Source organism: Wolffia australiana, chromosome 13 (assembly GCF_029677425.1).
Source record: "Wolffia australiana isolate 7733 chromosome 13, ASM2967742v1".
Taxonomy (NCBI): Eukaryota; Viridiplantae; Streptophyta; class Magnoliopsida; order Alismatales; family Araceae; genus Wolffia; species Wolffia australiana.
Genome location: NC_135847.1, coordinates 3330706 through 3358015, shown reverse-complemented (window position 1 = coordinate 3358015; position 27310 = coordinate 3330706). Strand labels below are relative to the sequence as shown.

The following is a 27310-nucleotide window of genomic DNA, read 5'->3' as shown; positions in this document are numbered from 1 at the left end:
TACTTCTTAAAGTCTCATCTACATCATTTAGATCTATAAGTTCTCTCTACATAGATTTGGATTTCATTCTCGATCTATACCTCTTCTAATTTTAAAGATTCCTGAAGATCGCGTATTCATGTTTACTTTTCTTAATCCACAAAGGATTGATACAGTGTTGGCCAAGGATTGATCTATACTTATAAGAAACGTATTTATGGCCAAAGAAGAAGCACCATTGTGTTAATGATCTTGATCTGATGTCAGGGACCATGCATCTTGGGGATACATGGTACTCACATCTTTCCCAAACTGCACTGCAAAATCTGTTTACAGGCCATAACCTATAACACAGTATATGTGCATAACACTTTCTGGCCATGAGGGCAACTCTACAATTTGATCTCTGATCTGCCAGCATCCTCAGATAAATCGTACTTGAAATGGTGATTGTAGGACGATATTCTCTTCTGCTGGATCTTCTCGAACTAACTCATTCCTATGTGGATTATGATCTAGTAAAGAAATAAGGGACATTGTACATAAATAATTTTCCACGTGTGAAGATGAATCCAAGAAAGCAAATTTGCTGGATCAGTCAATGCATCTCCTCTAGGGCAGCAGACTGCCTTGTAATATGCACAGGAGCTTGAAGCTTGGCCACTTCTGACACTTCCCAATAACACCTGTGGCCAAGTTATACATTGTTCAGACACTTATTTTGTTGTTTTTGGGATCAGTGCATCGATCTTTGGAAAATTTTTGAGAGAGAGGAGGCAGGGCAATGGGAGGAGCTTCTCATCCTAGAAGCTTGAAATAAACCCTAAAATGGCTCACTTCCATTGATGTTCTGTCTTCCTTAAATAGGAAGACATGATAATACACTTTAGTAGAAAACACCTGACGTGAGCCAAATGGGAAAGTCAAGAAATCAATTGAATTCCCCAGGAAATCACGTATCAATATATTAAAACCTTATCTCAAGAACCCATTAGAATCACCTTTCAAGTACAGAGAAAATTCTGCTGATGTGACTTTGATAGCCATCTGGTAGAAGCAACCTTCGTTGAGTGGCTGAACAAAGCCTGACATTCATTTATTCCTGCCCCTTTTGAAGATCTGACTCACACATGCGTCATCTATTCCTTTCCCACTTTGCAGTGTCTTCCTTGTAGCCATTGCTTCCAAGAAAAGACGATGACCCTTACATCAAGGCTCTCCATTTTACACAAGATTTTTGTTACAGGCCCATTTTCTGTCCACTTGGTTTTCACGATCCCTTAAGTGAACATGATTTTGCCAGTCTTGACTCAATTTCTCTCCATTTCTGCTTATGTTCTGATGTGCGGCATACACGCGGTGACCTGTTAACGCTCCTGGGTTAGCTTTCTTTGTTACCATGTATGTTTCCTTTTTCTTCTTCTCATACATTTTCCATGGGATCATAACAGCACCCCGCTAAATTAGGGAATGATGAAAATACTCTGCTGGATGGTACCATGTCAGAATTTGAGTATTTACCCCTGTGCTAAAAGCTAAAGCTTACAGAAAGGGAACTAATCTTATTAAGTGTAGGCAGGATAACAACCACCTCAAAAAATTTAAGCCTTTACATATCCTTGACAGCATCACTTCCTTACAACTTTAAATTTTTTTTGAGGTTTACAAAAGTCAAGGGTATTTTTTTAAATATCAAATATTGCATTTGTTGCAACTCCAGTTGCTTGATGTATCAAATCCAATTTTGTAATATTGATTCTTTCAATGTAGATAGTGCAACAAAGATACAAACACAGAAAGCACACATAAAAGGCTCATAAACCAGGGTGTACCTAGAAACTCATGAAGTTTCATTCTTGCTATTCTATGTGCACGGAGAAATGCAGCACATATATAGCAAGCTGATTCCAACCTCTCCACTATGAAGTATGTCACTACTCGCTGGGGCAGTCGGCTTAACTGGAGGAACTTATAATAACTTGGAAAGTGCACATAAGCCTTGAGACCCTTCCAATCACACAAGGAATCACTAGAGACTTTGTCCATAGCTTCGTCGACGGATTGCATGAGCAGTATTGCTGTGCCTTGCGTTATTCTACCTTCTTCAAGCATATCCCAGTAGGCTGCTTGAACACCTGGAAAGAAAAAACAGTCAAAGAGATTGAGTGATAACGTATTTTTACCTTTTTTGGGGTGTTTCTAAAAAATCTATCATGGAATTTAATGATCTATAGTTCTTCTATCTGTTTTTTTTGTGAAGATGTAAGACTTCACATGTTGATTAGAAGAGCAGTGTTTAAAGGATACTTTCCATCCTGGCATAAATTTTGTGGATGAAAGCAAACACAATCATGATAAAACAAAGTAACTTTTATGGAATAATGAGAGCAGGATCACCAGAAATGGCTGATCCTCCCAATATGCAGCGACATCCCTTCTCTAGAAAATAGTCTCATTCTGATGCAGCCATAATTCTCAGAGCCTCTCCAAAAGGCTCTCCTTGTTTCCCCCTAGATACATCACTCACCAAAAAGTTCCAGAATGCCTCCTCTAAGGAGACATTCATCCTTGTGTTTGGCTAGCAGGTCCACATTACTCGGGAAAGTGGGCTGTTGGAGAAGAGAAGGGCACACATAATGCACTTTGGAGAGGCTTCCGGAGACCATCTCCCCCTGAAAACCTGAGTTACTAGGCTTCGTTTAAGGAGTAATCAAACAAACACCTGAAGTTTTAGGGGGATCTTTTGTTTGCAGATGATTCAGCATGCATGAGTGATTGCAGGTTCCTCAATTTGGTTGAGTCTGATTTGCTCTTGTACACTCTGGGCTGATGGGGATATGCATGTCAAAGCCTTAATATTTTATGACTGGTTAGATGGACTCAGATGTGGTAGGGACTGTTAAGTACTCTTATATTCTCCAACCGTTGGTCTAACAAGTTGCTCACAGATGGTGGATTCCTCATGCCATCTCAATAGTCCAGAACAGAGGTCATAAGAATCTGCGAAAGGGCAAATAGAAGTAGGAACTCTTCATGTAGAAGTTTCTGAGCTGATTAGTACATTATGCCATCCCAATAGCATAATGTAGAGCCGTACCCCAACTTGGTGCTAAAAAAAATGAACTTAAGGGAGCACTTGCCTTAGCCCCAACTGAAATACATATGACCCTCTGAACAGAGCTACATCCCTCTCCCCGTCCATTCGTGTTTGGTAATTGTCCTTCAATTTTTTTGTAACCACATCCTGCTGTTGTATCCCATAAGTATGACTACCCACTTGAACAAAATGGTGAGATTTATGTCCTATAGCTTTAATACCCTGAGCCCCCTTCTCAATCATGGGGCTTCAACTTGAGACCGTCAAAAGCTGATTCGACCATGTTGACTTTGATACACCTTGAAGTATCAATGAATTATTCCCAAATTTGAATTCAAGAAATACCACCACTCACCAATGTAGTTCTGTAAACGCGATCAATAGAGCATACCAGATAGAATGGAATGACAATAGAACAACCAAGGATGCAAAGATGTTCTTGCCTCCAAGACAGAGCTTCCCTCCTCCAGTTCAGCAGGCTGACTCCCGCTGCTCGAGCCCCTCCGACGGTCATAACTGTCAGTTTCAAGATTTCAAGAAAATTCCCGTCCTCCCACTCTCCTCTTCTCTTATTTATATGAGTTTCGTCCCCCTTTAGTCAGCACATGTGGTCAATGATTGTTGACCTGCTGTCTTCTTATGTCTTCTTTTATATTTCCTTGAATAGAACATACCAGATAGTTATTCCCAAAAAGTTTGGAATGATGTTTAGCAATGTGGAGTGGTTGTTGGCTCTGTCCATTGGTCCTTAAAGCACATGGCGTCAACAAAAAATTGTAGTAGAAGGATACCTGCTGGGGAAAGTAGGGTCTTAAAACCTTGAAGTAGACTATGGGAACAAACCTTGATCGTGTTCATAGTAAGGACATCTGTTTTAAGGACAAACAACAGTGACAGGGGGCATCTTTGCCTAACCTTCGTTTGCAGGTTAATACATCCCCCTAGGGACACATGTTGACCAATTTTAGGAGTAGGATGTGATGCATCCCACTCCTAAAATTCGTTTGCAGGTTAATACATCCCTCCCCCCCCCCCTTCTCTAATTCTGCAGGAAAAACTTTTTGCCTCATATGCTTTTATGAAGCTAACCTTCCACATAAACCCCTTGGTCTTCTTTCTTTTCCACTCCGCTAAGATATTTAATGTTACAACTGTTCTATCCACCAGTTGTCTGTGTGGAAGGTTCCAACAAGCTACCCAATCACGTCCCTAAATCAGTTTGCCAATATCTTTGCTATGTTGAGGTAGATAGAGTTAGACAATAAATAAGCCAAAAATAATCTGTACTAATTGTCAAGCCAAAATTCTTAGACCCTGGGCATTGCCTTTATCTTGATGATCCCCTCAATTTTGCTAAAGTGGAATGACAAAAAGTCACTCGGCACCGGGGCCTTTCCCCATTCAATCCTTTGTTGGCTGCCTGAATCTCTTCCATTGAGAATGACCTCTTCAACTCTCCTTGGTGCACTAGCATCAATTGAGTTGGCCCCTTCATGCTTGACCTTCAATTTTGTTGACAAGTTTTGATGTTGCTATGGCTAGAATATGATGACCACCACCCAACTACCTTTTAGAACCCTATCTCTTGGAGATGGTATTTTTCCATCCTGAATTACATGGACCAACCAAACCCTCATTTGATTGTGACATGATCCCCATCTTATCCAGAGCTAGTTTCATTATGTTGGCCCACTGGGATAATTTGGTTTGATGTAATGTATTTCCTTTAAATAGGGCAGCCCTCCCTTTTGGAGTGCAACCAAGAATAAAGAAAGAGGCATCAGTCTTTTCTATAAATGTCTCTCCCGCTGCGATCCCCTTCCCTCGAGATTGTCTCTACCTCACCGCATTTTTTAGTGGCTTTGTATACAAGTCGTCCGGCAAATACCACTATTTATTTCGTACCCCATGTATTTGCCCAAAATTTCTCCCTTCATGAGTGTTCTGCACAAATGCAGCTTTCTCAATACCATGGGTCTAACATCAACATCCACTATATTTCACACAGATCCAGACAACACAAAGGGAGTTGTGTCACCCAAGAGATCTACCTCCTTCCCAAAACCCAATCTTGTACAACTACAGATGGGATGTCGCTTTGCTTCCTTTGTCAGTGTTATATATGTGTGGAATGTTGACTCTATTTCCACCCGCCGTGAAGACGGTGATTCACTTGAATCTTCTCCTTTTGTTACTGATTCTGACCGATGGGACCTAGACTTGATGGCACTATTTTCCATCATGCCTTACATAGGCTGGTGTCGCACGTGTTGGCAGCCAGCACCACATGGGACTCCGCAAATAGTGATGCTGCCCAATGAGGAGATGTCAGCAGCTGTTGGAAGCTAGCTGGGCCTGACAGAACCCCTACGAGTCATATCCTCAACCCCCTGCTTCGCCTTCCATCCCATGACCTCTATCATGCCCTAAGGTTAACATTCCAACTAGCACACTGTGATGATGCCCTCTGTTCCTTGTTGACTTGCCCATGGTCATGGTGAGAGGTCCCCATCCATCTGTCCCCACCACCATCATGTTTAGGTTCGCTGAAAACAATCTCGCCAACATGAAATGACGAAGCTTTCCGTAAGACTTAACCATGGACTCCATTGCCACTTGAGACCATTACCCCATCGACTCTTCAAGGGCTTCCAAAATGACCATCAATGTTGTACCACCAGGTGCCCTGCGGGTTAGGAGAAATCTACACCATTTTATGGTCTCTTTTCCTATGAATGGCTATATCCATCCACATATTACTAGATATGTTACCATGGGAACCCCCCGAATGGAAAAACACCAACGTCTTATCTCCAGAATTCCACACTCCCTAATGGCAAGAACTTCCTCCACAACTTGCTTCAAACTTTCTCTTGAGCCTCAAAGTCACCTGAAACTTCCCTAACTGAACACTCAAGGTGTATTCGCCTGCTTAAATCAGCCGTCCCTTTCATACCTGGGTCCTCCAGCGAGCCCCATCACTCACCCTGTCAATTCACCTTATATCTGGGGTTCTGCTTGTGTCTTCCATGTTGGGGGAAAACTTATGATGTCCCACTCCTTTGCATCTCTTACATGTTAGGGGATTCCTGCAGTCCCTTGCATAGTGTCCCTGAGTTACACATTGAAAACATAGTTTCTCCCTTTGTTGGTCATTATTTGTCCTGATCTATGGGTAGTGCTCTATTAACTTTATCTTGCGTCACCACACCATCCAAAGTGGTTCACGGACAACAGATTTGAAGTTGTTGGTTTAATTATCTCCATGGGAACTCTTCTCCCATTTCCCAATACAAACCTTGCCTGATTCTTCTGCTCATTCTTGTCTAGTAGGGTCATACCTGGCCCCTTACATCAGGGTGGTCTATGGCGTCCCTCTGCTGCCTCAACCTGGCTGCTGCCAAACCGCTCCTCAAATTCCCAATGATGGCCATCGACTAACTGGGCAAACCCTTTCCAATCTCTCTATGACAGGGAAGGCATGTTTCCAGAGCTTTGAGTAGGCATTTGAGAGTATGAAATTGGCTACTCTCTTTTTCTCTTGTTTTCCTTCTGACATGATATGCCAGTGGTGTATGTACGGAGGAAGGCCTGACAAGGGCTCAATTCGCAAGCATAGGCCAGCCTACAACGAATCCTACTTTAAGGCCCACACGAGGGAGCTTGGGGCAGGAAATTTCACTGTAAGCTCTCCTCCCCTTTCTTGTGATACCTCCCCTCTCCCGTCTTAGTTGCGACTTTTCTCTCCCATGTGCTCGCAGGGCAACGCCATCATTCCGGGCCCATGATTTTTCACGGGTGATCCTTCGCCATCCCCCCTCATCATTCCCCCTCTCTCCTCTCTACCCCGGGAACCTCTTATATCTCTCGTTCCCTCCTTCGTCCTCGTGTTACAATGCATCTCTATTGGACCAGTTTGATTCGTTCCTATTGAATTTTAAGTTGCATTTTGATTATCGATACGTCCCCGACAGGTTTTGTAAGAGCAAGCTTATTTACCAAAAGCTCAGCGTAGAACCTTATTACTTGATGTGGGCAGACTCGAGAGCTCCACCTTCAAAGTGTATCACTACCACTATCCATGGTAGGCCCACAAATACACCTGCTCACCACTTTTGCCTACACTTCCACTGATGATCAAACCACGTCTAACACCTCCAATATCATCATCAACACTCATATGCATTTAAGGACTTCCGTTTCAGCCACCCACACTAAGCTTACCAATGTGTCTGCCGGAACACTTCTTAGAAGTCTTACAAGAATCTGGAAGGAGCGGCAAAGCATCGGAGGCCAGAGCATCAGAGGGACCATCCACAGCCGGAGGGGACTTGTCCATCAAGGGCAGTCCATCTTAGATGGATTTCATCCAAACCTTTTAGACATTCATGATTGATTTGGATGCTAAGTAGGTATCATGATTATTGGTAAATTCTTGGGATACAAGTTTGGTGTTTAAGAAAGCTGATGGGTCTTGAAGCCAAAGACTGATTGCCAATTTCGTAAAAGACAGATTGATCGCCCGCCAATCACCACTGGTGATCAACCTCTGACCTCTGAACATCGATTGCTTTGATCTCTGAAAACAGACTGCTCCAACCTCTGACCTTGATGGCTCCACTCAGACATCCAATAAAAAAAAGTAATTAAAATAAGTATGCGATAGAGACCTCAATAAAGGAAAGTACCCAATAGGGCAAGGGTCTTAAAGCAAGAAAGGAAGGAACTCTCAAGGGCAAGGGTCTTAATGCAAGATAGGAAAGAACTCTATTAGGGAGGGATCTTGAAGAAAGAGAGGAAAGAAATAAAAATAACCATGAATACAGGTCATGCAACACCACCTGCGCCCACTGGAAAATCTCTTGTCAGATATGGATTGGGATATTATTGTAATTAGCCTCGAGTTGATGTAACAATGAACATGACCTTTGATTTAGAATAGACATTCGGTGGTGGGGGAGAGAAGAAACAAAGCAAGTTCAGGGATAAGAATGTTGCAGAAACAGAAGAGAGGGAGAGATTGGGAGTAATAGCATCACAGTATAAAGAAAAGGGAATGACATAATGAATGTTGTGAGAGGGAGGCAGGAGATGGAGAAATGAACCTCAATATTCTTCTTGGATACCCTTCTTAAGGAAGGGCAAAGTGATGATAGAACCCCTAGTGGGCAAAAAGATGCAAATGCCCGAAAAGACAGACCAGAGGTCATATCAAGCTCTCACCCAAAATTCTCCAACTAATTTATTGGCTACCCTCAATCAGAGCATGCATGTTTTTATAGCGACCAAGTAAAAATGAAAAAAAAAAATACACGTCAGGGATTGGTAATATGAACAGTATGCAAATAACCTTACCGTTTAAAAGGCGAACACGTATATCTCTTAGATTCATTATATTAAGATGGTCCTCAGCTTCAGATATATCATGAGGATGCTCTCGGCCATCTTGAAGGTCATCCAGACACTTAATGTACTTCTTGACTGAGGGCCAATCAGCAGGACCTAATTCTTCATCATCTCTGAGATCACTGAATGCTTCTAGTGCTTTGTTCAACATCTCATATTTTGTGTATTTCAAAACCCGTACCTGTAGGGAAAAAACATCAAATTTGGGTGTTCGATTACTCCGGGTGCACAACATTCAATTCCAACAATATATTCTATTAATATGATAAATTAATGAGGATATTTGGAGAGTCGTCCCTAATGTGACTGAAAGGTTCAAGTGATTCAATGGCAGACATATTCTCAATCAGTTTTACAATTAATGTAAAATGCAACATAACAATCTCGCCTAATTCCTTGGAAAAAATGCCTGTTGGAACTCGTGTTTCTGGTAGGTTCCCAACAAACTCAATAATACTTAGACTTTCATACATCTGAGGAACAGGGTGGAATAGTCGATAGAGAGGAAGAGGAAGAGAGAAATGAGAGAAAGAGGAAGAGGAAGGACACGAGACAGCGAAGAGCAGGAATGGTGATGGAGTGCCGGGAATAGTCGCTGCTCGCTGGTTGGAGGGTCTGCAAGCACAACGAGTAACCACGACTGATAGGACGGAAGAAGACTGGGGCAGGGTGGAAGGGGACTCACTCTTGGAGTTAGGGCAGGGTCTTTCCTACCTCGGGAGGGCGAATGACTTAAGTACCCTCAGAAAGGGTCTGGGCCGCTGTCTTCCCCTTGTACTTCATATTGGGCATTGATAGGACATAAACCCAACATGGGATCATGTCAATGCTCCCTCCTTATTTTGACCAGCTTGTCCTCAAGCTGGAAGTCTGGAAAATGGGTGCGGAGGGCGGACGCCAACTCCCATAATGCCTCGGAGACAGGCAGTCCCTGCCAATGGGTAAGTACCTGGCAGCCATCCGTAGAAGCTTGAAATGCTGTGATCTTCTCCGGAATGACTTGCCACACGTGGCCGTCGGTGAGAAGTGTCGGCAGTGGTTGGGTGGATACCACGGCGCGCTTGAGCAGGGACACGTGGAAGACAGGGCGGATGCGGGGGTCCTCCGGGAGGGCGAGCTGTACGCCACTGCCCTGGTGCATTTGATAGTCGGGTATGGCCCAAAATAGCGTGGAGCAAGCTTCTCAAATAGTCGTTTGGAGAGGGACTGTGGATGGTAAGGCCAGAGCTTGAGATAGACGTTGTCCCCTACCGCAAATTCCATGTGCTGTTGATGCTTGTCGGCACTGGTTTCATGGAAGCTTTGGCGCGGTCAAGGTTTTGGCGGAGCAGATCAAGGAGCGCATCACGCTCTTGGAGGAGGGTGTCCACTGTGTCGACAGGAGAGGGTGCAGAGCCATAGCGAAGGAGGGTTGGTGGCTCCCGCCTGTATACAGATTGGAAAGGCATCATTTTGATGCTGGAGTGATAACTTGTGTTATAACTGAATTCAGCCCAATGTAACCATTGACTCCAGCATTTTGGGTGATCTCCTGCAAAACAACGAAGATATGCCTCAAGCCCTCGGTTGATAGCTTCAGTCTGTGTGTCGGTCTGTGGGTGGTAAGCATATCTATGATGCAGCTTGGTTCCTTGCAAACTGTGGAGTGCCTTCTAAAACCCACACATAAGCACGTTGCCCCGATCTGAGATGATAGTTCGTGGGATGCCGTGGAGCCGAACGACTTCACAGGTAAAACTGTCAGCAATGTCATTGGTGGAGTATGGATGACGGAAACCCAGAATGTGTGCATACTTACTGAGTCGATCTGCGACAACCAAGATAGTGTCGTGAGGACCGGACTAGGGTACGCCTTCAATGAAATCCATAGAGATATCTTCCCATATGCGGCACGATGTAGGAAGAGGTTGAAGGAGACCAGCAGGTGCCAAATGGGATGCTTTATATTGTTGGCAGGTATGGCAGCCATTGAAGAAATCCTGCTTCAATTCTGCCCAATAGAATTGCGGCAGGATGCACTTGTAGGTTTTGAGAAATCCACCATGCCCCCCCATGGCATTAGTATGGAATTCTGTAAGGATAGCTTGGACAAACGGCGAGGTCTTCGGAAGGACCACTCTGTCGTTATTCAGGAGAGTATCGTTAGTGAAAGAAAAATGGGAAGAGGTGGCCTTGCCTTGTTGGATGTGACGGATGATCTGAGATAGTGTTGGATCCTTGCCCACCCTGCACCTAATGGCGTCCAGGTCCGCCCACTGAGACCATGAGATGGCACTAAGGTGGAGATCATCACTGTGGGGTAGACGAGAGAGAGCATCTGCCGCCAGATTTGCGCGCCCCTCCTTGTACTGGATGGTAAAGTGGTAACCCATAAGCTTGGACAACCACTTGTTGTAGGTGCCTTGGACCTCGCGTTGTTCCAGTAAATACTTCAGGCTCTTCTGGTCTGTGCGAATAGAGAATGGCTGGAAGAGGAGGTAATGTTGCCAATTTGTGAACAGCGAGGACGATAGCCATCAATTCACATTCATAAGCGGAACGGTTCTTCGTGGTTTGAGGTAAGGACTGGCTGAAGTATGTGACAGGGCAGTTATTCTGCATCAGTACTGCTCCTACGCCTGCGCCGGACACATCTGTTTCCAGAATGAATTCCTGACTGAAATCTGGCAGGGCGAAGATAGGTGCATTGGTCAAGGCCGCCTTGAATGTCTCAAAAGCATGTTGGGCCTCGTCGGACCATGCAAATTCCCCCTTCTTGAGGAGCCGTGTGAGTGGCCATGCGGTGGAGGCAAATCCCGCCACGAAGTGGCGATAGTACTCTGCCAACCCCAGGAACCCACAAAGATGTCACAAGGAGCGCGGCGGTGGCCAGTCTCGGACGGCTTGCACCTTTTCAGCATCAATAGAGACTCCATTGCTTGACACCCACTAACCCAAATATTCGAGCTGGTTCTGTAGGAAAAAACACTTCGTGGCGTTCACATGGAGCGAGAGGTGGTCCAAGAGCTGGAATACTTTCCGTAAGTGCTCCCAGTGCTCCGCCTGTGTGCGATTGTAGATTAAAATGTCATAAAAAAACCAGTACGAACCTCCGTAATATAGATTGGAAGATGTTGTTCATGAGAGCCTGGAAGGTGGCGGGGGCATTGGAGAGGCCAAAAGGCATAACCACGGCCCCACAGACAGGCATAACCAAGATGGCGCAGCTCTTGCAACTCCGTCGCCAGGACAGTTCGTGCTGCTGAGGGCGGCGACACAGATGCAACGGGAGTCTGAAGGTGCAAACCCTAGGTTTTGCGACCCATATCCCTAAGGTGGGCGTGCTACCTCAAATGGGCCCAGATCCCTTCATGGTTGATCTGCGAATGCCGAGGCCCAGCCACGAGACCTGCGGCCCAGCCCGCAAAGCTCGCAGGCAGACCCGTAGATTCCCAAAGGCCTTTGCAGCATCACCACGTGGCCCATCCAAGGAAATTCTAAGGGGTTAATGGTAGACCCGACTCAGCCGGAGAGAAGAGGACGAGAGAAAAGGAACTTGACTTCCCAAAAGATTGTAGCAATACCGTCAATGTTTCCCCCACCTTCCCACTTTCCCCGTGAGTATAAGCAAGGAGTTGCCAGAGTGGCAGACCTCCCCTACGAGGAAGTAAGGGTGCCGGGGCCGTCGGGATAAACAACCCAAAAAGAGAGAGCCGGGATCCCCCCCAGAGGTCGAGGAGAAGGCGAGAGAGAGAACGAGGAGAAGGCGAGAGAGAACGAGGAGAAGGCGAGAGAGAACGAGGAGAGGGCGAGAGAGAGAACGAGGAGGCGAGAGAGAGAACGAGGAGGAGGCGAGAGAGAGAACGAGGAGAAGGCGAGAGAGAGAACGAGGAGGCGAGAGAGAGAACGAGGAGAAGGCGAGAGAGAGAACGAGGAGAAGGCGAGAGAGAGAACGAGGAGAAGGCGAGAGAGAGAACGAGGAGGAGGCGAGAGAGAGAACGAGGAGAAGGCGAGAGAGAGAACGAGGAGAAGGCGAGAGAGAGAACGAGGAGAAGGCGAGAGAGAGAACGAGGAGAAGGCGAGAGAGAGAACGAGGAGGAGGTGAGAGAGAGAACGAGGAGAAGGCGAGAGAGAGAACAAGGAGGAGGTGAGAGAGAGAACGAGGAGAAGGCGAGAGAGAGAACGAGGAGAAGGCGAGAGAGAGAACCAGGAGAACCCTAATCCCCCCTCCCGCCTCCAGCTTGGGCCGTCCCCTCCGATGGGCTCGCTCCCGGTCCATTAGTGGCTTCCAGTGGCGATGGATCCTTTGGCTCTTTGACTCGTCGCCGATAGGTCCGTATCGGGGCGTATCAGTTAACCCCGGGTTCGATGTAGGCGAGGGCTGCCCAGCCCGACTGCCGACCGACCGGCGTCCAGCTGCAGTCCGACGACAGCCCAGCCGCAGACCATTCGCAGTCCAGACGCGGACCACCCGCTGGCCAGTCCTAGACCGTCCACGGGTCAGCTGTTGGCAAGCCGCAGTTGGACCGCGACCAGTCGTAGACCGCTTGCGGGCCAGCCGTGGATCGACCATAGGCTAGCCACGACCAGCTGTGGCCAGCTACTGACCGACTGTAGGCCAGCCGCAGACAAACCGCGGCCAGCACAGAGAGACCAAGGTCCAGACTTGGACGGACTGCAGGCCAGCTGCCGACGGACCCCGGGCCAGCTGCAACTGACCCCAGGCCAGCCAGGACTGACCGCGGGCCAACTGCAGAAGGATCATGCGCCCGCCACACGGACCAACATCTGACCAGCCGCAAACAAATGCAGGCAAGTGGTGCTCCCATCCCACGCGAGCCACCAGCCGACCTCTTGCCCACTACCGCAGGCAGACCATGAAGTGACCATAAGCGAGCTGCACTTCCACCGCGGGTGAGCTGCAGACCTACTGCAGGTCAACCGGGGCCCGACCACAGTCAGCCGCAGGCTGACCATGATCCAGCTAGGCCTATCCGAAGGCCCCACAAACAGCCTGGACCTGCAAATACCTAATCATAGGTACCACGTCTGTGCAAATACCTAATTATGATCCCTGGTTGATCCCTACCTCCTCTGTACGACCCCTCTTATCATTCCTGTTCCTACTCTCCTACCCCGGGAACTTCTACGTTGCCTCGCCCTATATTCCCCTCGCAGTACAAACCTAGATCATAGGTTCGAATCAGTTTCCAAATGCAATTCCTTGATGAAATTGAACAAAATGTACCACATATACTAAGATCAAGGGAGAAAACAGAGAATGTCCCAAAAGGGGAAAGAGTGAAGAGATGCCTGAATATGCATCCACCATGACACCAAATCAGCACTTCAAAAAACACCTCTGTCACTCAACCTTCTTCAATAACCGTGCGCCACAAAGTCAAAGTGAAACACAAAAATCACTCGCCACGATACAAAACTTTGAATCAAATTGCAAGCAAACTGTTTGACTCATCATTATAAACATCCTACCTGAAAGTTATGTCATCCACTTTTGAATTTGATGTACGCAGTTTCAGTTGATATGATGACAAACACACAATTGTTCATGGATATATATGAAGGAATATTTAAGTATCGATGTACATTTTACACTTCTTCCCATCTTTGTTATAATGGATGTAAATGTATTGGGTGGATACATAGGATAGATAGCAGATGCTAGAGAAGAGAGATGATAGAGCAGTTCTAACCCTAATGGAAAACTGCAAATCCCAAATTCAACTTAGATTGGGGTTCCATAATCTTTTTTTTGGAAAACATTTAAGGCGGTCATCCGAATAAATTGGAAACCGCCCGAGAAGTACATGGCTCAATCCCTAAGGCTCTATTACATGTATGCTCAACCTCTTACCTCTCTATTACACATCTCGAGGGAACCACGTCGCCATGAGGCACTCGATTGCATGGGCTAGCCCATCCGTTGAAGCCTTTGTCCCCCTGAAGATCACTTCATTTCTATAGAGCCATATTTCCCCAAAGCACTGTCAGCATTCGGCCCCCCTTCTCTTCGTCTGTATCCAATTCGCTGCATGGGCTCCCACAAGGCCTCTGTTAAGACAGCGGGATCTCTTAACTCCAAATATATGAAAACCAGTATCCAATAGCGAGAATGAAACAGTAGGCGCAAGGAGTTCCAATAAAGACTTTCTATATAGAACCTCAACCGTAAGGAAAGGTGTATTCAAGTTCCGTAGTAGCTCACACTGAGAAGAAGAGAACAATGTCTGAGATAACCAGAAGAGAAACGAAGGGCGAGATAGAGAGGAGGAGAGGGGAGAGGAGAAGGATGAGCGCTGTCGTCCGAATCGGCTCCAACAGCAGCAGCAGGGCGAGGAGAATCTCCTGTCGCTCAGCACTGACCGTAACAAACTTCACACCGCGCATACTCCACTCCTTTTCCCCTTTATAGAATCTCCCTTTCTTTATTTGAAGTCTGCACGTGCCTGATTAGTTGTCACATGCGATCGAAGCTTGGCGCCTTCGCTTGCTTTGATATGTCCTTCCTTGTAGCTTATCAGCCTCCTCTGATGTCGCATTCACAGGCAGCTGTGCTCGGGTGGCCCAAATCATGCGTGCGAAGGGGCACCCGAAAAATAGGTGATTACAATCCTCGTCGCCACCTGTGCAAAGTACACACACGGCTGATGCATCTTGATACATCCTCTTGCGGAAGACGCGTGTCACCAGTCTCTTTCGGAACAATAACCACCCAAAAATATTTAACTTTAGAGGATCTTTAGGCGCCAAATGCTTGGCACGCCTGAGTCATAGCTTGGTCTTCCACGTCTCCCTGGCGGCTTCGTACGTAGGCTTTCCACACTAAAAAGGGGCGCTCGTCCAATCCCTGCCATCTTTTTCTCCAGGTTGAGGGCCGATCTGGTTCAACGCTTGTTGCATGCCCAAGAAATCAGCTAGTCTTTGGTCTGAGAGGGTGTTGTTGAACCGCAGGTTCCATGTGCTGTCCCAGCACTCTCCCACTGTAGTCTCGGGGCATTGGGTGAGTGCAAAAGCCTGGGGAATGCTTATTGCAAGGGGTCGAGTTGTGACCACTGTTTTAACCAAAATTGATTAAGAGACCCGACATCTATTCAGGCTGAGTAGAACTCCCCGACTTTGGGGAAGATTTGATAGAGGCTTTGCCAGAATGATGACGCCCCCCTGATTGGGACTGTTTTCTCGTCCCAGTTTGAACCCTGACCGTAGTTTTCTCTCAGGATTTGTATGGTTAGGTTGTTGCATGGTTGGATGATCCTTGTCACCCAATTTATTAGTAGTGGCGTATTCATGCTTTGAATATGCAATACACCCAGAACACCTTGTTTGGTCGGCCTACAGACTGTATCCCATGCTACCAGTGCCAGCCTTCGACTCTGGTCAGTTCTGGTGCCTTTCTAGAGGAAGCATCTCATTAGACCATCGAGTCTTTGGCTGATTCCAACTGGCATCTTGAACACTGAGAGATGAAAGATGGGGGTTGCTGATGGGACAGACCTCAGTAGCACCAGCTGGCCGTCTCTGGACAACACTTTGTCTTGCCAGCCTTCCAACCGCCTCTCAACCTTCTCTATCACTGGCTGCCAATCCACTGCTGTCATCTACCCTTTAGTCAGTGGCAGGCCCAAGTATCTCATAGGGAGGCTACCGATCGATGTTTCCAACGCCTCTACAAATTGTGTCTCCTCCTAAGAAAGACTACAGCTCACAAATGCTGACTTAACCTGATTGATACGTAAGCCCCAGAAGTCCACTAACAAGTCAAGTTGCGTGGACATGTTCTTTGCCTCCTCTACAGAGCCTTCTATGAAAAACATGGTGTCGTCCGCGTACCACAGTAACGGGATACCCTTAGGGAAGCTAGCTGTTTGGTAGCCCCTCAAGAGACCATGTGTACATGCTAGGTTAGCGCATGTGGTGAGTGCATTTACCGCTAGCACAAATAGAAGGGGTGTGAGTGAGCACCCTTTTCTAACCCCCCTTTGCAGTTGTATACGCCCGCCTTCTGGCCTTCCGCTAACCAACACTGAGAAGGAATGCCTTCCATGTGACCCATTCTTTAAGGAAGTCCCTCCTTTTCATTGATGCCCAAAGAAATCCCCAGTGTTGTGTGTCATATGCCTTTGCAAAATCAACCTTCCTCATGAAACCTTTGGTTCCGTGTTGTTTCCATGACGCTCGGATCTTGCCTGCTGCTTTGGCACAATCGACCAACAGACAGCCTGGTATGAAAGCTGATTGGGAGGGTTCTACAAGTTCCCCAATCACCTCTCAGCCTGTTTGCCAAGACCTTTGTGATGATTGAGTATATGAAGTTGGACAAGGACATTGGTCTGAAATGCTAAGAAAAATGTTCAGTATTAGCCTAAGTATGTGGAATGCTAAGAAAAATGTTCTCTTCTACAGGTTCTCCCAGATTGAGACTGAAACTAAATCTCTTTAACCAGTCTTGTCTTTTAGAAAAGATGTATGACTTTATGAGGGAAAACTCTAAGGCAGGTTTATAGGATGTTCCCATGTAACTTACTAGTCAAGAAGGTGGAACGATTTTTCTGCTCGGTTCGTGGACGGGGGAGCGAGAGTGTTTGTGGACGACGCTGTCGTCGTCGCGGGGTCGCATCGGAGGGAGAGGGGGAGCGCAACGAGGGATTGGCGATGACCGTGGGAGAGCGATCGAACTCGGCTGGGATGAAGGAGCGAGATGGGTGGAAGGGTGAAATGGAAAACGGGGAGAGCGGCAAAGAGGGCCACCTCGTGCGTGGTTGGAAGGTGCATGTGATCAGGGAGCTCGATGGTCGGATGTCGTGTGGGGGTTGATACGGCGGCGGTGATGAGGGTGGAAAAGAAGGCGGAGGAAACGGAGACCTACCAGGCGGAGGAGCTAGACGGAGGTGGCTGATGCGTCCGATGGGAAAGGGGGGAGGCAGCGGAATGGCAAGCGGCAAGCGCCTCCATTGCCCAGGTGGGCCGGGGCGACCTGGAATGAGCAGGTCGGATGACAATGAGGACAACCCCGACGATCCTGTGTCCTCTTGGCCAATCCACGACAAGTACTCAAGAGAAGGTCGTGGGAAAAAAGAGAGTTTGATAGGGACTATCGTGGAAGTTGGAGGTATGGGGACCTGGAGGAAGGGGAAGCTACAGACGAAGGCAGAAGAGTACGTCAAAACATTCTCCACGGGGGTGGTGCCGGAGCGAGAAGGCAAAAAGATCAGGGAATTGAGCGTAAAGGAGAAGATAGATGGAGGATTCTCGGCAGTGTCAGAGGAGAGAGAGGAAGTAAGGAGAGGTAGAGACGATCGCCCAGTTGATGAATGACCTTTCTGTCGAGCCGCGGACAGATGTAAAGAAATATTTGAGAGGCAGGAGAGAGGGTGGCAGAGATCGCAGTGATGGATGTCAACAGCCATATCGAGAAAATGGGAGAGGAAAAGGAAATGGGGGAGGAAGTAGGTACCCCGTTGAAGGAGAAAATAAAAAACCTTATCGTGAAGGAGGGGAAGGTGAAAGGAGGCAGATAGATCTGAGGTGCGACATGAGCCGAGACAAGAATATCACTTATTGCCTTATGACATTCATAAAGGGACCGCCGGAATTCACCAAGGCAGACCAGCACAAGGAAGCTGCAATTGAAAGTAAACAAGCATAAAATGCAGTGGTGAGCGACAGTTCTGTCAAGTGCCAAGAGATATGGAGAAATAAACATGGCTCCCAACATACAAAGAAAACAAGACAGTGAAGGTCCAGAAGAGGACGAAGGCTGGGTGGTAGTTGACCGCCGCAGAAGGAGAAACAGGGCAGTACATAAGGAAGAAGTCTGGAGCTCAAAAGTATGTTTCAAGTGTCTAAGGCAAGGACATCACGCATGGGAGTGTCAAGGTCCTGTTGTCTGCAGGAACTGTCGGAAGGCAGGTCATAGGCAGGCATACTTCAGAGAGAGAAAAGGATATAAAATCCCCAGGAAGGACAAAGGACGTAACGAGGCAAGCTACAGTCAGGATGATTATCTACAGTGTAGACGAACCTGGAAGTACATGACAGAGTTATCAGAGAATGTTTAATAGGAGTAGTCAGGAAAGTAACCCCGGATTTGGAGGAAGTAAGACGAGATCTCTGGGAGATGGCCGAATCTTGATAGAGCAGAACTCTGGGCTTTGGAAAACGGGCAATTCTTCATCCGTAAAACCTCACTGGCGGCTTACATCAAAATCAATGGTTGGAAACAACAGATTGGCAATAAGGTGGAGATACAATGGCGGAGTCCTCCCACAGGACGAAGCCCCGAAGGAGACACGAGAGACATCTATACTAGAGGCACTTGACATTCCGGTGGGTTACAGAACCAGGCCGCCGCTGGAGACGATGATAAAACAGTTTAGCAAACTTCGCAATATCATCTCAACCGGACTTGTATCCGGTGATCCAAACTGTGTGATAATGGATGTGGAAAGGCTCAAGGGGGCAGTGATTCCACCTGTGGTCAGATTGTGGGGCCCGAGGGGGCCTTTCGAGATCAGGCTGGTTACGAGGACGCCACCACCCCCAACAATTGCAGGACCAAGAATGGAAGAGACTGCAGCCGACAAGGAGGAGCACACACCTAAGGAGAAGCAGGCCTCCGCAACAAAACAAAACAATTCAAAACAAAAAAATACATCCACAAGGGGAAGAGGTGAGGCAAGGGGACTGTAATAGTGCAGGACTTGACCCAAGAACGGCCACTGACAGGCAGGAAATAAACACAGGAGCTAACCCATCTCGTAGTAAGACAAATATAGGCTAAAGCGAGCAGTAGGCAGAAGAGGTGATAATACAAAGCCTGGAGCAGAGCGAAGAAAGAATGACAATCATGAGTCAGAGACCTTCGCACAAGAGTGCAGTAGTGAGAATGGAGGAACATGAAGCAGAGACGAATAAGGAAAACACAGAGATACAACCAACACAGACAAAAGAAGGGGGAAGCTCAGGAGCCAGTATAGTATACAGGTGGAAGAGGACAGAAATGAAGCAGGATAAGGGGGTTGTGAAGTGGATGAAGGCTGGAAAAAGTGGCCATTGGAAGTTAATGGCAGGGGAAATGATGAAGAGTACCATGAGGAACAAAGCACAAAGACTAACTACAAACTCGAGAACACAAGATGTGGAGAGGACTGCAAAGGAAATGACAGACACCATCGACAACACAATTGACGGAGATAATGACCCAGTATTGAATAAACAGATAGAAGAGGGTGCGGTAGAAGTGGGACTGCAGCGTACCCAAGGGGGGAGAGGGGAACTCAACAGTCAGTCATGAAGTGTATCTCATGTAATGTACAAGGGCTCCATGATGAGCGGAGAAGAGGGATAATCAGAAGTTATCGGATGGAGTGGGGGGTCACAATAGTCTGCTTGCAGGAAACAATGTTGGAAAGTTGTGAAGCAAGAGTGTGGAACACAGTAGATCGGGGAATTCTCGAGGGATTTTTGGCGGTAAATGCTGCTGGAAGATCAGGGGGGGTGGTGATAGCCTGGAACGATAGAGTGTTCTCTAAAGTGGAGACATGGTCGGGGGAAGCGACGGTAGCAGTCAAACTAAGAAGGACAAGCCTCAGTGTATGGTGCAGCAAATCCAGCAAGGAGAAGCAGGTTATGGCGGGAACTGGCAGAGGTTAGCTCCAAATTTCAAGGACTGCCAATGCTGATCAGGGGAGATTTCAACGTGACACTAGAGGCAGGAGATAGGCCAAATGGAAGGGGAGTCCTAGACTACGACTCGTCAAACTACTGGTCGTTCATTGTAGAAGCACAGCTGCAAGAAATGGGGCCAGTGAACTGTGCTTACACATGGAGGAGCATGGCAGGTGGAGGGAGAAAATCTAGCCTTGACAGGTTTCTATGTTCCATAGAGATGGCGGAAAAATTCCCAAACGCAGACGTAAGAGCATTGCCAAGGCCACTATCAGATCATACTACCATAGTGTGGGCAATGAACGAAGCACACAGACGGTCCACATATTTTAAACTGGATAGATCGTGGTTTCATGAGGAAAATTTCAAAGAGGTGATAGCGCATGCATAGACGGAAATCCACAGAGCAGGGTTGGACATAGAGACATCGGCTAAGAAAGTGAAAGGTCTACGACAACATTTGATGGGATATCGCAAGAAAGTCTGGGAAAATCGGAAGAAGAAGAGGAATGAGGCCATTTCTAGAATAAAACAACTAGATGAGATGGAAGACACCAGAAACCTAGCGGGAGATGAGGCCCAAGAACACAAGAGATGGCAGGGTGTGGTTGCAGAGGAAGACAAGAAATTGGAGATCGACTGGAGACAGAGATCAAGACAATTGTGGCTTCGCGAAGGCAACACGAACACGCATTTTTTCACCTTGTGGCAAATGGCAGGAGATGTATTAACCAGATAATGAAGATAAAAGTGGGACAACGGGTACACACAGGAGTGCAGGCAGTGGGACGAGCCATTGCAGATCATTTCCAAGCTTTCTACAAAAAGGGGAAAAAGAGCAGATGGAAATGGTGTGGAAGGGGGGCACGGAAGGTGAGTCGTGAGCATCAAGTGGAACTGATTCGACCTTTTTCTGAAGAGGAGGTGAAGGCAGCAGTTAAGGGCCTGAACAGGGAGGGAGCTCCAGGTTCAGATGGCATCCCAGTGTTCTTTTATAGCGAATGCCGGGATCTTGTCAGTTCGGATGTGATGGCCACGATTGACGATTTTCGAGAAGGTCGAGGGAGCATGGAGAAGATTAACAGGTTCCATCTACTCCACCTGCCGAAATGTCAAGGGGCGGAAAAAATTGACGATTTTTGGCCCATCTCTTTGTCAAATTCAATCTATCTGATTATTGCGAAGGTGCTAGCGAACAAACTCAGGGCAAGGATAGGAGAGTTGGTTGAACCGGCGCAATCAGCATTCATACTCGGTAGGCTACTGGTGGACAGTGCAGTAACAGCAGTAGAAATATTGGCAGCATGGAAGAGGAATGGAACCAAGGGATTCATGTGGAAGGTCAACTTTGCAAAGGCATATGACTCAATAGATTGGGATTTCCTGAGGGCCTCCATGAAGAGAAGGGGGTTCCCTAAGGAATGGATAAGGTGGGTGAAAAGATGCATCACCTCACACTCTTGCACGGTGTTGATAAACGGACGACCTGAAGGAGGCCATATACAACCACAAAGAGGTGTGAGACAAGGATGTCCACTGGCACCATTACTGTTTGTCCTGGCAATGGATGCACTTGCAGTTTGTACCGATCGGGCATGCGCAAAGGGACTGCTGCGAGGTTACCAAATGTTGGAGCAAGAGAATGGAATTCCCCTACTTCAATATGTTGATGACACCACCTTCTTCATCGAAGGGTCAGCGAGGGAAGCGAGAAAATTATCTATACTAATTGACCTGTTTGCAGATTTCTCGAGACTTCAAATAAATAGAAGCAAATCCGCCTTGATGTGCAACAGGTTATTCCCGGAAGAGGAGGCACAATGCGCAGTGATACTAAGAACGCCGGTTGGGAGATTGCTGATGAGATACTTGGGCCTACCACTGACGAAGGGTAGGCTGACAAAATCAGATTGGCAACCAGTTATTGAGAAAGTGGAAAGACTGCTAGAGGGGTGGCAGACAAAGTGTTATCGAGAGGGAGCAGATTGGTGCTGTTGAGGTTCGTATTATCATCCATTCCGCTTTTTTATCTCTCAGTCGCGAAGAGAATAGAAGGCATGTTGCGGTGTTTTCTATGAAAAGGCTCTGGAGCATAACAAAGCAGGGGACTCGCGATGGTGGCATGGGATAAAGTATGCCGGCTCACAAAAATGGGAGGTTTGGGGGTCCTACATATACAAAGTATGAACGTGGCATTATGACAGTCTTCTCCGATGGTACAATATAAGACTAGAACAAGTAGATACAACAATATATTATCACTCTTGTTTACAAGTACACAAGTCAGTAATTACAAGGTTAACTCACAAGGCGAAGGCTCGCCCCCCCATTCTCTTAAGGATATCTTAAGAGCCTTAGGAAATTCTCCCACTTCTTCTTGAGAGTTTCTTTTCCTAATTCATGCATACATATCTTACACATATTTATACTACACAATTTAAGCAGTTATTCTTCATTTGTTTCTTCGAACAGATCCAAGGGTGGTGTCTGTTGGATGCCCCCTTGGGTTCTTCATGAAAGGATGCCTTAGTTGGATGTGCTTCTTCAGGTACTTCAGTTGTGTTGTTGAGCTGTTTTGATACCCAATAAGATTCCAACGATTTCTGTGAATAACTGTCATAATTGTCGTCTGTAATAGTCAATATCGATTTATTTCGTCTCTTGTAAACTTTAGGAAGATTCGTATCACATTACTAACCAAATGGGTGGGGAGAATTATGAATCCCCGAGAGGATCTTGTGATCAAAGTACTCCAAGACATCTATGGAAAGGGTTTAAATTGGGATAAAAAGGCAGAGCCGTACCATGGAGCATCGCCTTTTTGGCAAGGTCTTCGACGGATCTTCCCAAGAGTACAAGGTTTCTTCTCTGCCAAGTTAGGCGATGGGGCGACTTTTCAATTCTGGAGTGATGCATGGTCGCCACGAGGCAACTTAAGCGAAACGTTCCCCAGACTATATGCACTTGCACGTGATCAAATTGCCCAGGTTAGAGAATGCTGGGATGCAACGTGGAACCCGATCATCCGGGGGGCCTTATCCGACTAGCGAGTGGTTGAATTCATGAGCATGCAGCAGCCCTTAATCCACCTACGAACTAAAGAGGGCAAACAGGACAGCTCGGCATGGACAAAAGGCCCCTTCTCAGTCCAGCAAACTTATTCGAGGATTCGAGCAGGGCGCGAGGAAGACACGTCACTAATCAGGGCATGCAGGTTCACATGGCAACAAAAAGTCCCCTTGAAGGTGAGGATTTTTTGATGGCTTCTGGCACGGAAAAGACTCATGACAAGAGTCTTTCGCAGAAGGCTGTATCCAGATGCATCGTCGCAATGCATGCTCTGCTTGACTGGTGAAGAAGACTGTAACCATCCCTTCTTTGAGTGCTCGTTTGCGCGCATGATCTGGGCCAGCCAGAGTCTGACAAGGATAAAGGTGACATTGGAAAGGGCTTTCTGGGACTCGGTACAGAAGTGTAGAGGCAGCGGAAACAGGGAAGGTGGTCGAGCAATGATGGTTCTGTGGGACATCTGGCTGCACAGAAACGAGGTGTTGTTCAGGAGAAAAACGGCTTCTGCGGACGGAGCTATTCAAGAAGTGGAAGGAATTCAGGCAGCGTGGCTTCTGTGACCGGCAGGAGGCGGGGTGTGATTTTGAATGGTCAAAATGTAAAGGGAGGGGGCTGAAAGGTTCCCATGGGAGGTCCACCGATTTATTCGGGTGTTCATCCCCTTTTTTACTTCCAAAAAAAAAACCAGCCTAGAAGGTGCATCTATGTGACCAGAGCCTCCAGCTAGGGGCAGGTCTGCAACCCTTATGATTTTCTGAAGGAAAACTAATGAGATCCCCCTAAAAAGAACTTTTCAAGGAAAATTGTCTATAAGTGGAGATATTTGGGGAGAGTGAAGAATGTTAGCTGCAATGGATTTCTATTTCTGTACTTTCTGTTGTACTTTCTTTTAGTTGTCTCATGTACAACCTGTTAAAATAGGCATACTAATGTGGGGTCCATAAAAATTTCCTGCATATATAGGGGTATGTGGTGTAGATTAAATGAAATGAAGTATCATTCTTCCTCTCCACCTGTAGGCTAGGACTTTGCAGCTCCAAGGTTGACAAAGAAACATTTTTCAGGGTTATATTAGGTCACAGGGGGAACTCTTTGTCAAGAAATCCTGAGTGACCTGTCACTCTATTATTTAAGATGTACCAAAACCCTTAAGTTTCAATGTTATTTCACATTTACCGTGTTTCCTCTATATCTGACCCTCCATCTCCCCTGGACCATCCCTCTTCTTTACATCGAGTAGGTTTCTTCAAGGAAGGGCGGAGCCATAGAATATAGGAAATGGCATGATCCACATCTAAAGTACTACCAAGAAAAGCAAGAACCCATTCAGGATACTTATAGGAATCAAGGTCTGGGCACAATAAGAATCACTTGTCCTGGGAAAGTGAAAATATATTTTCATCATGAGAAATATTTGAAATCATAGATGCTTATTTTCATTAGAAAGGTGTTGAAGTATAGATACCTTTTCAGCCGAGAGCTTATCCATTTGTAAAAAATGCAGCATAAACTGTGTGGTAGAACCATTGATGACGAGGCTTAAGAAAACAATACCACCAGTGAAGAAAACAAACTGTAAAATGGACCCAAAATATTAAAGTTGAGTTTTAGATATTACTTTCTCAAATGCTATATTTCATAGTCTGAATTATAACATACCAGTGTTCCTGCTTCTGGTGTGAGACTAAAAGATCGATCACTATCACTTGCACGCTGAGAAAAAATCAAAATACATTCAACAAAGAATAAGCATGATGATACAAAACCTAAAATAGAATGTTAAAAATATAAGACAAGAAATAAAAACATGTGTGACTGGCAGTTCCTAATTAAAAGTTTTCTCGACTACTATCTGGTTTAAAGATACATTTCACTTATTTTGAATGGCTACTGGCTTAGACTTTTGCTGTAATTACCACATTATCGTAATGACTTTTAATCCATTAATGTAATTTCATAAATTATTTACTGCATTGTCATCAGAATTTCCAAAGTTTAAAATATGATTTTTTAACCATCTCATGATGATGCAGACATGGAATCCATCATTAGAATTAGGCACATATTCACTTGCACTATGTAGAGATCTACACACATAAATGTCTTGAAAGCATCATGGCCAAGGTAAAAGGAATGAGAAACCCCACATTATATGCATTTCTTGCTCATCTGACATAAATATGTTATGGAACAACCTGAGGTGAACAGAGCCATCCAAGGGGGGAAAATACCAAAAGGGAGTGGGAATGAGTGTAATGCCGAGGACCTATGGCTGGTTTTCTGTGACTGCATTTGTGTTTTCCCTTACCCACTCTCTTGCCCACCTCTTGTAGATGCTATACTAGCAGGACCTATACATAACGTTCAACTACTATCAGGGAATTAGAAGAATTATGAACTTACTTTGACAGATAGTGAGAGTGACAAAGCAACAGCCCCCCTAAGCCCTGACCAGATAAGGATCAGAGCCTCTTTCCAGTTCAAACCATAGCCAAAATACTTGAGAAATGGATATAACACTGCAACAACTATTACTCTTGAGAGCTGGACGAAGACATAGAGAAGAACGAGATATCCCCAGGACACTCCTGAAAAGAGGATTCAAGATTTTCTAGATTAATCATACTAAGAAAAATATATATGTAACTAGTTTTTTCAAAAAAAGATCAGACAATAAATATGGTGGTTTCGATCATAAGAGTGGAGTAGTTCTTGTCTTAATGGAAACAATCAAATTGAAACAGCATTGGAATAAACCTAAACTGATCTACTCACCACCGATTGGTCCAATGGGTCTTCTCTTATTTAAGCCCAATAAATATGAAATAAAGAAGATCTTACACATATTTGCAAAGATATTCTTAGTCTTACCTAAAAGGGTACTTCTGGGAGCCACCTCTTCCTAATGACCTTTATGTTGAATATGTCTTTTTGATTTACATTTGTACCCCTGAACTCCTCTCTCTCTTGCTCTCCACTCTCAATATGTACTCCCGTGCTCAACCAAAAAGACCTAATGTGAAATTTGTGTTTTTCTCTCAACCCATTCTCTTCCTCTGGGTTTCTACATGGTATCAGAGCCAGAAGTAGGCAATCTCATCAACCTTTCATTGTTCTTCAAGGTTCTACAACATCGCTCGTCAGCACAGCTTCTCAGGGATCTGACGGAAATTTCACATTCGAGTTTCACACCGTCGAGATTTTTTAGCCGCGGTGAGAAGTTTCTTCCATGGCGAAAAATCTCTTTCGACAGCTTCGAGCAAACCTTCGAGCGAGAAGCTGAATTTCTTGCTTCGACTGGGAGTTTCTTGCTTCGTGTTCCTTCCACGGCGAGAAGTTTCTTCCACGGCAAGAAATCTCTTTCGACAGCTTCGAGCTTTGAGTCTCTTGCTTCGATTGGGAGTTTCTTGCTTCGTGCTCCTTCCACGGCGAGAAGTTTCCCCCCTCGGCGAGAAATCTCTTTTGACAGCTTTGAGCGAGCCTTTGAGCGAGAAGCTGAGTTTCTTGCTCCTTCAACAGCCATGGTCATTGGATTCGGCCATTGGATTTGCCAGAACTTGTCCAACGACTGGACTTGTCCAACGTCTTCAGCAGTTGTTCTTGACTATTCTTGGCTTATCTTTGGGAATCTCCTTTGCACGCTTCTTCCAGCTTTGTCAAAGGAAGCCTCGTCCCTTTTACTCGGCAGTTGCTTGTGGTGTTCCGGTATCCTGTATAACTTGGACATTCTATAATATGGCCTCCACCGATTCGACTACTTCTACTGTCCCCCTGTCTCCCAGGGTATCGTCTCACTCATCAGAATTGAGCTCATTACACTACTCGTTGCCACGGATGCCTGCTGAATTTCGATTCACGGGGTTGAACCTTCTTCAGTGGCGCCAGTATGTTCAAATTACGTTAAAAGGGAAGCTCATGAAGCATTTAGTGGAAGCTCCGCCGTCTTCCACTGCTCCGCACTATGAGCACTGACTCGATGTTGAAGGCGTAGTCCACAGGTGGCTGTTCGACAGTATCAGCCCCTCATATGCTGCTGAATTTCTGTCCTTCAACTCAGCGAAAGAAATCTGGGACGCTGCTCAAGAATCCCAT

The 27310-nt window shown here is 46.1% G+C and overlaps 1 protein-coding gene across 3 annotated transcripts in view; it reads right to left on the bottom strand.

Annotated features, from left to right (window-relative positions):
• SOS1 (sodium proton exchanger, putative (NHX7) (SOS1)) overlaps window positions 1-27310 on the bottom strand; it is a 92214-nt gene that overhangs the window by 16401 nt on the left and 48503 nt on the right. For 2 of the 3 annotated variants that reach the window (XM_078584981.1, XM_078584983.1), the window contains 5 exons: window positions 25622-25806; window positions 24878-24931; window positions 24684-24791; window positions 8432-8663; window positions 1812-2114 (listed from right to left, as the gene is read on the bottom strand). In XM_078584981.1, the coding sequence (XP_078441107.1) occupies window positions 1812-2114; window positions 8432-8663; window positions 24684-24791; window positions 24878-24931; window positions 25622-25806 (882 nt within the window). The remainder of the gene's footprint in view (window positions 1-1811; window positions 2115-8431; window positions 8664-24683; window positions 24792-24877; window positions 24932-25621; window positions 25807-27310) is intronic. The other variant, XM_078584982.1, reaches the window with a different exon arrangement.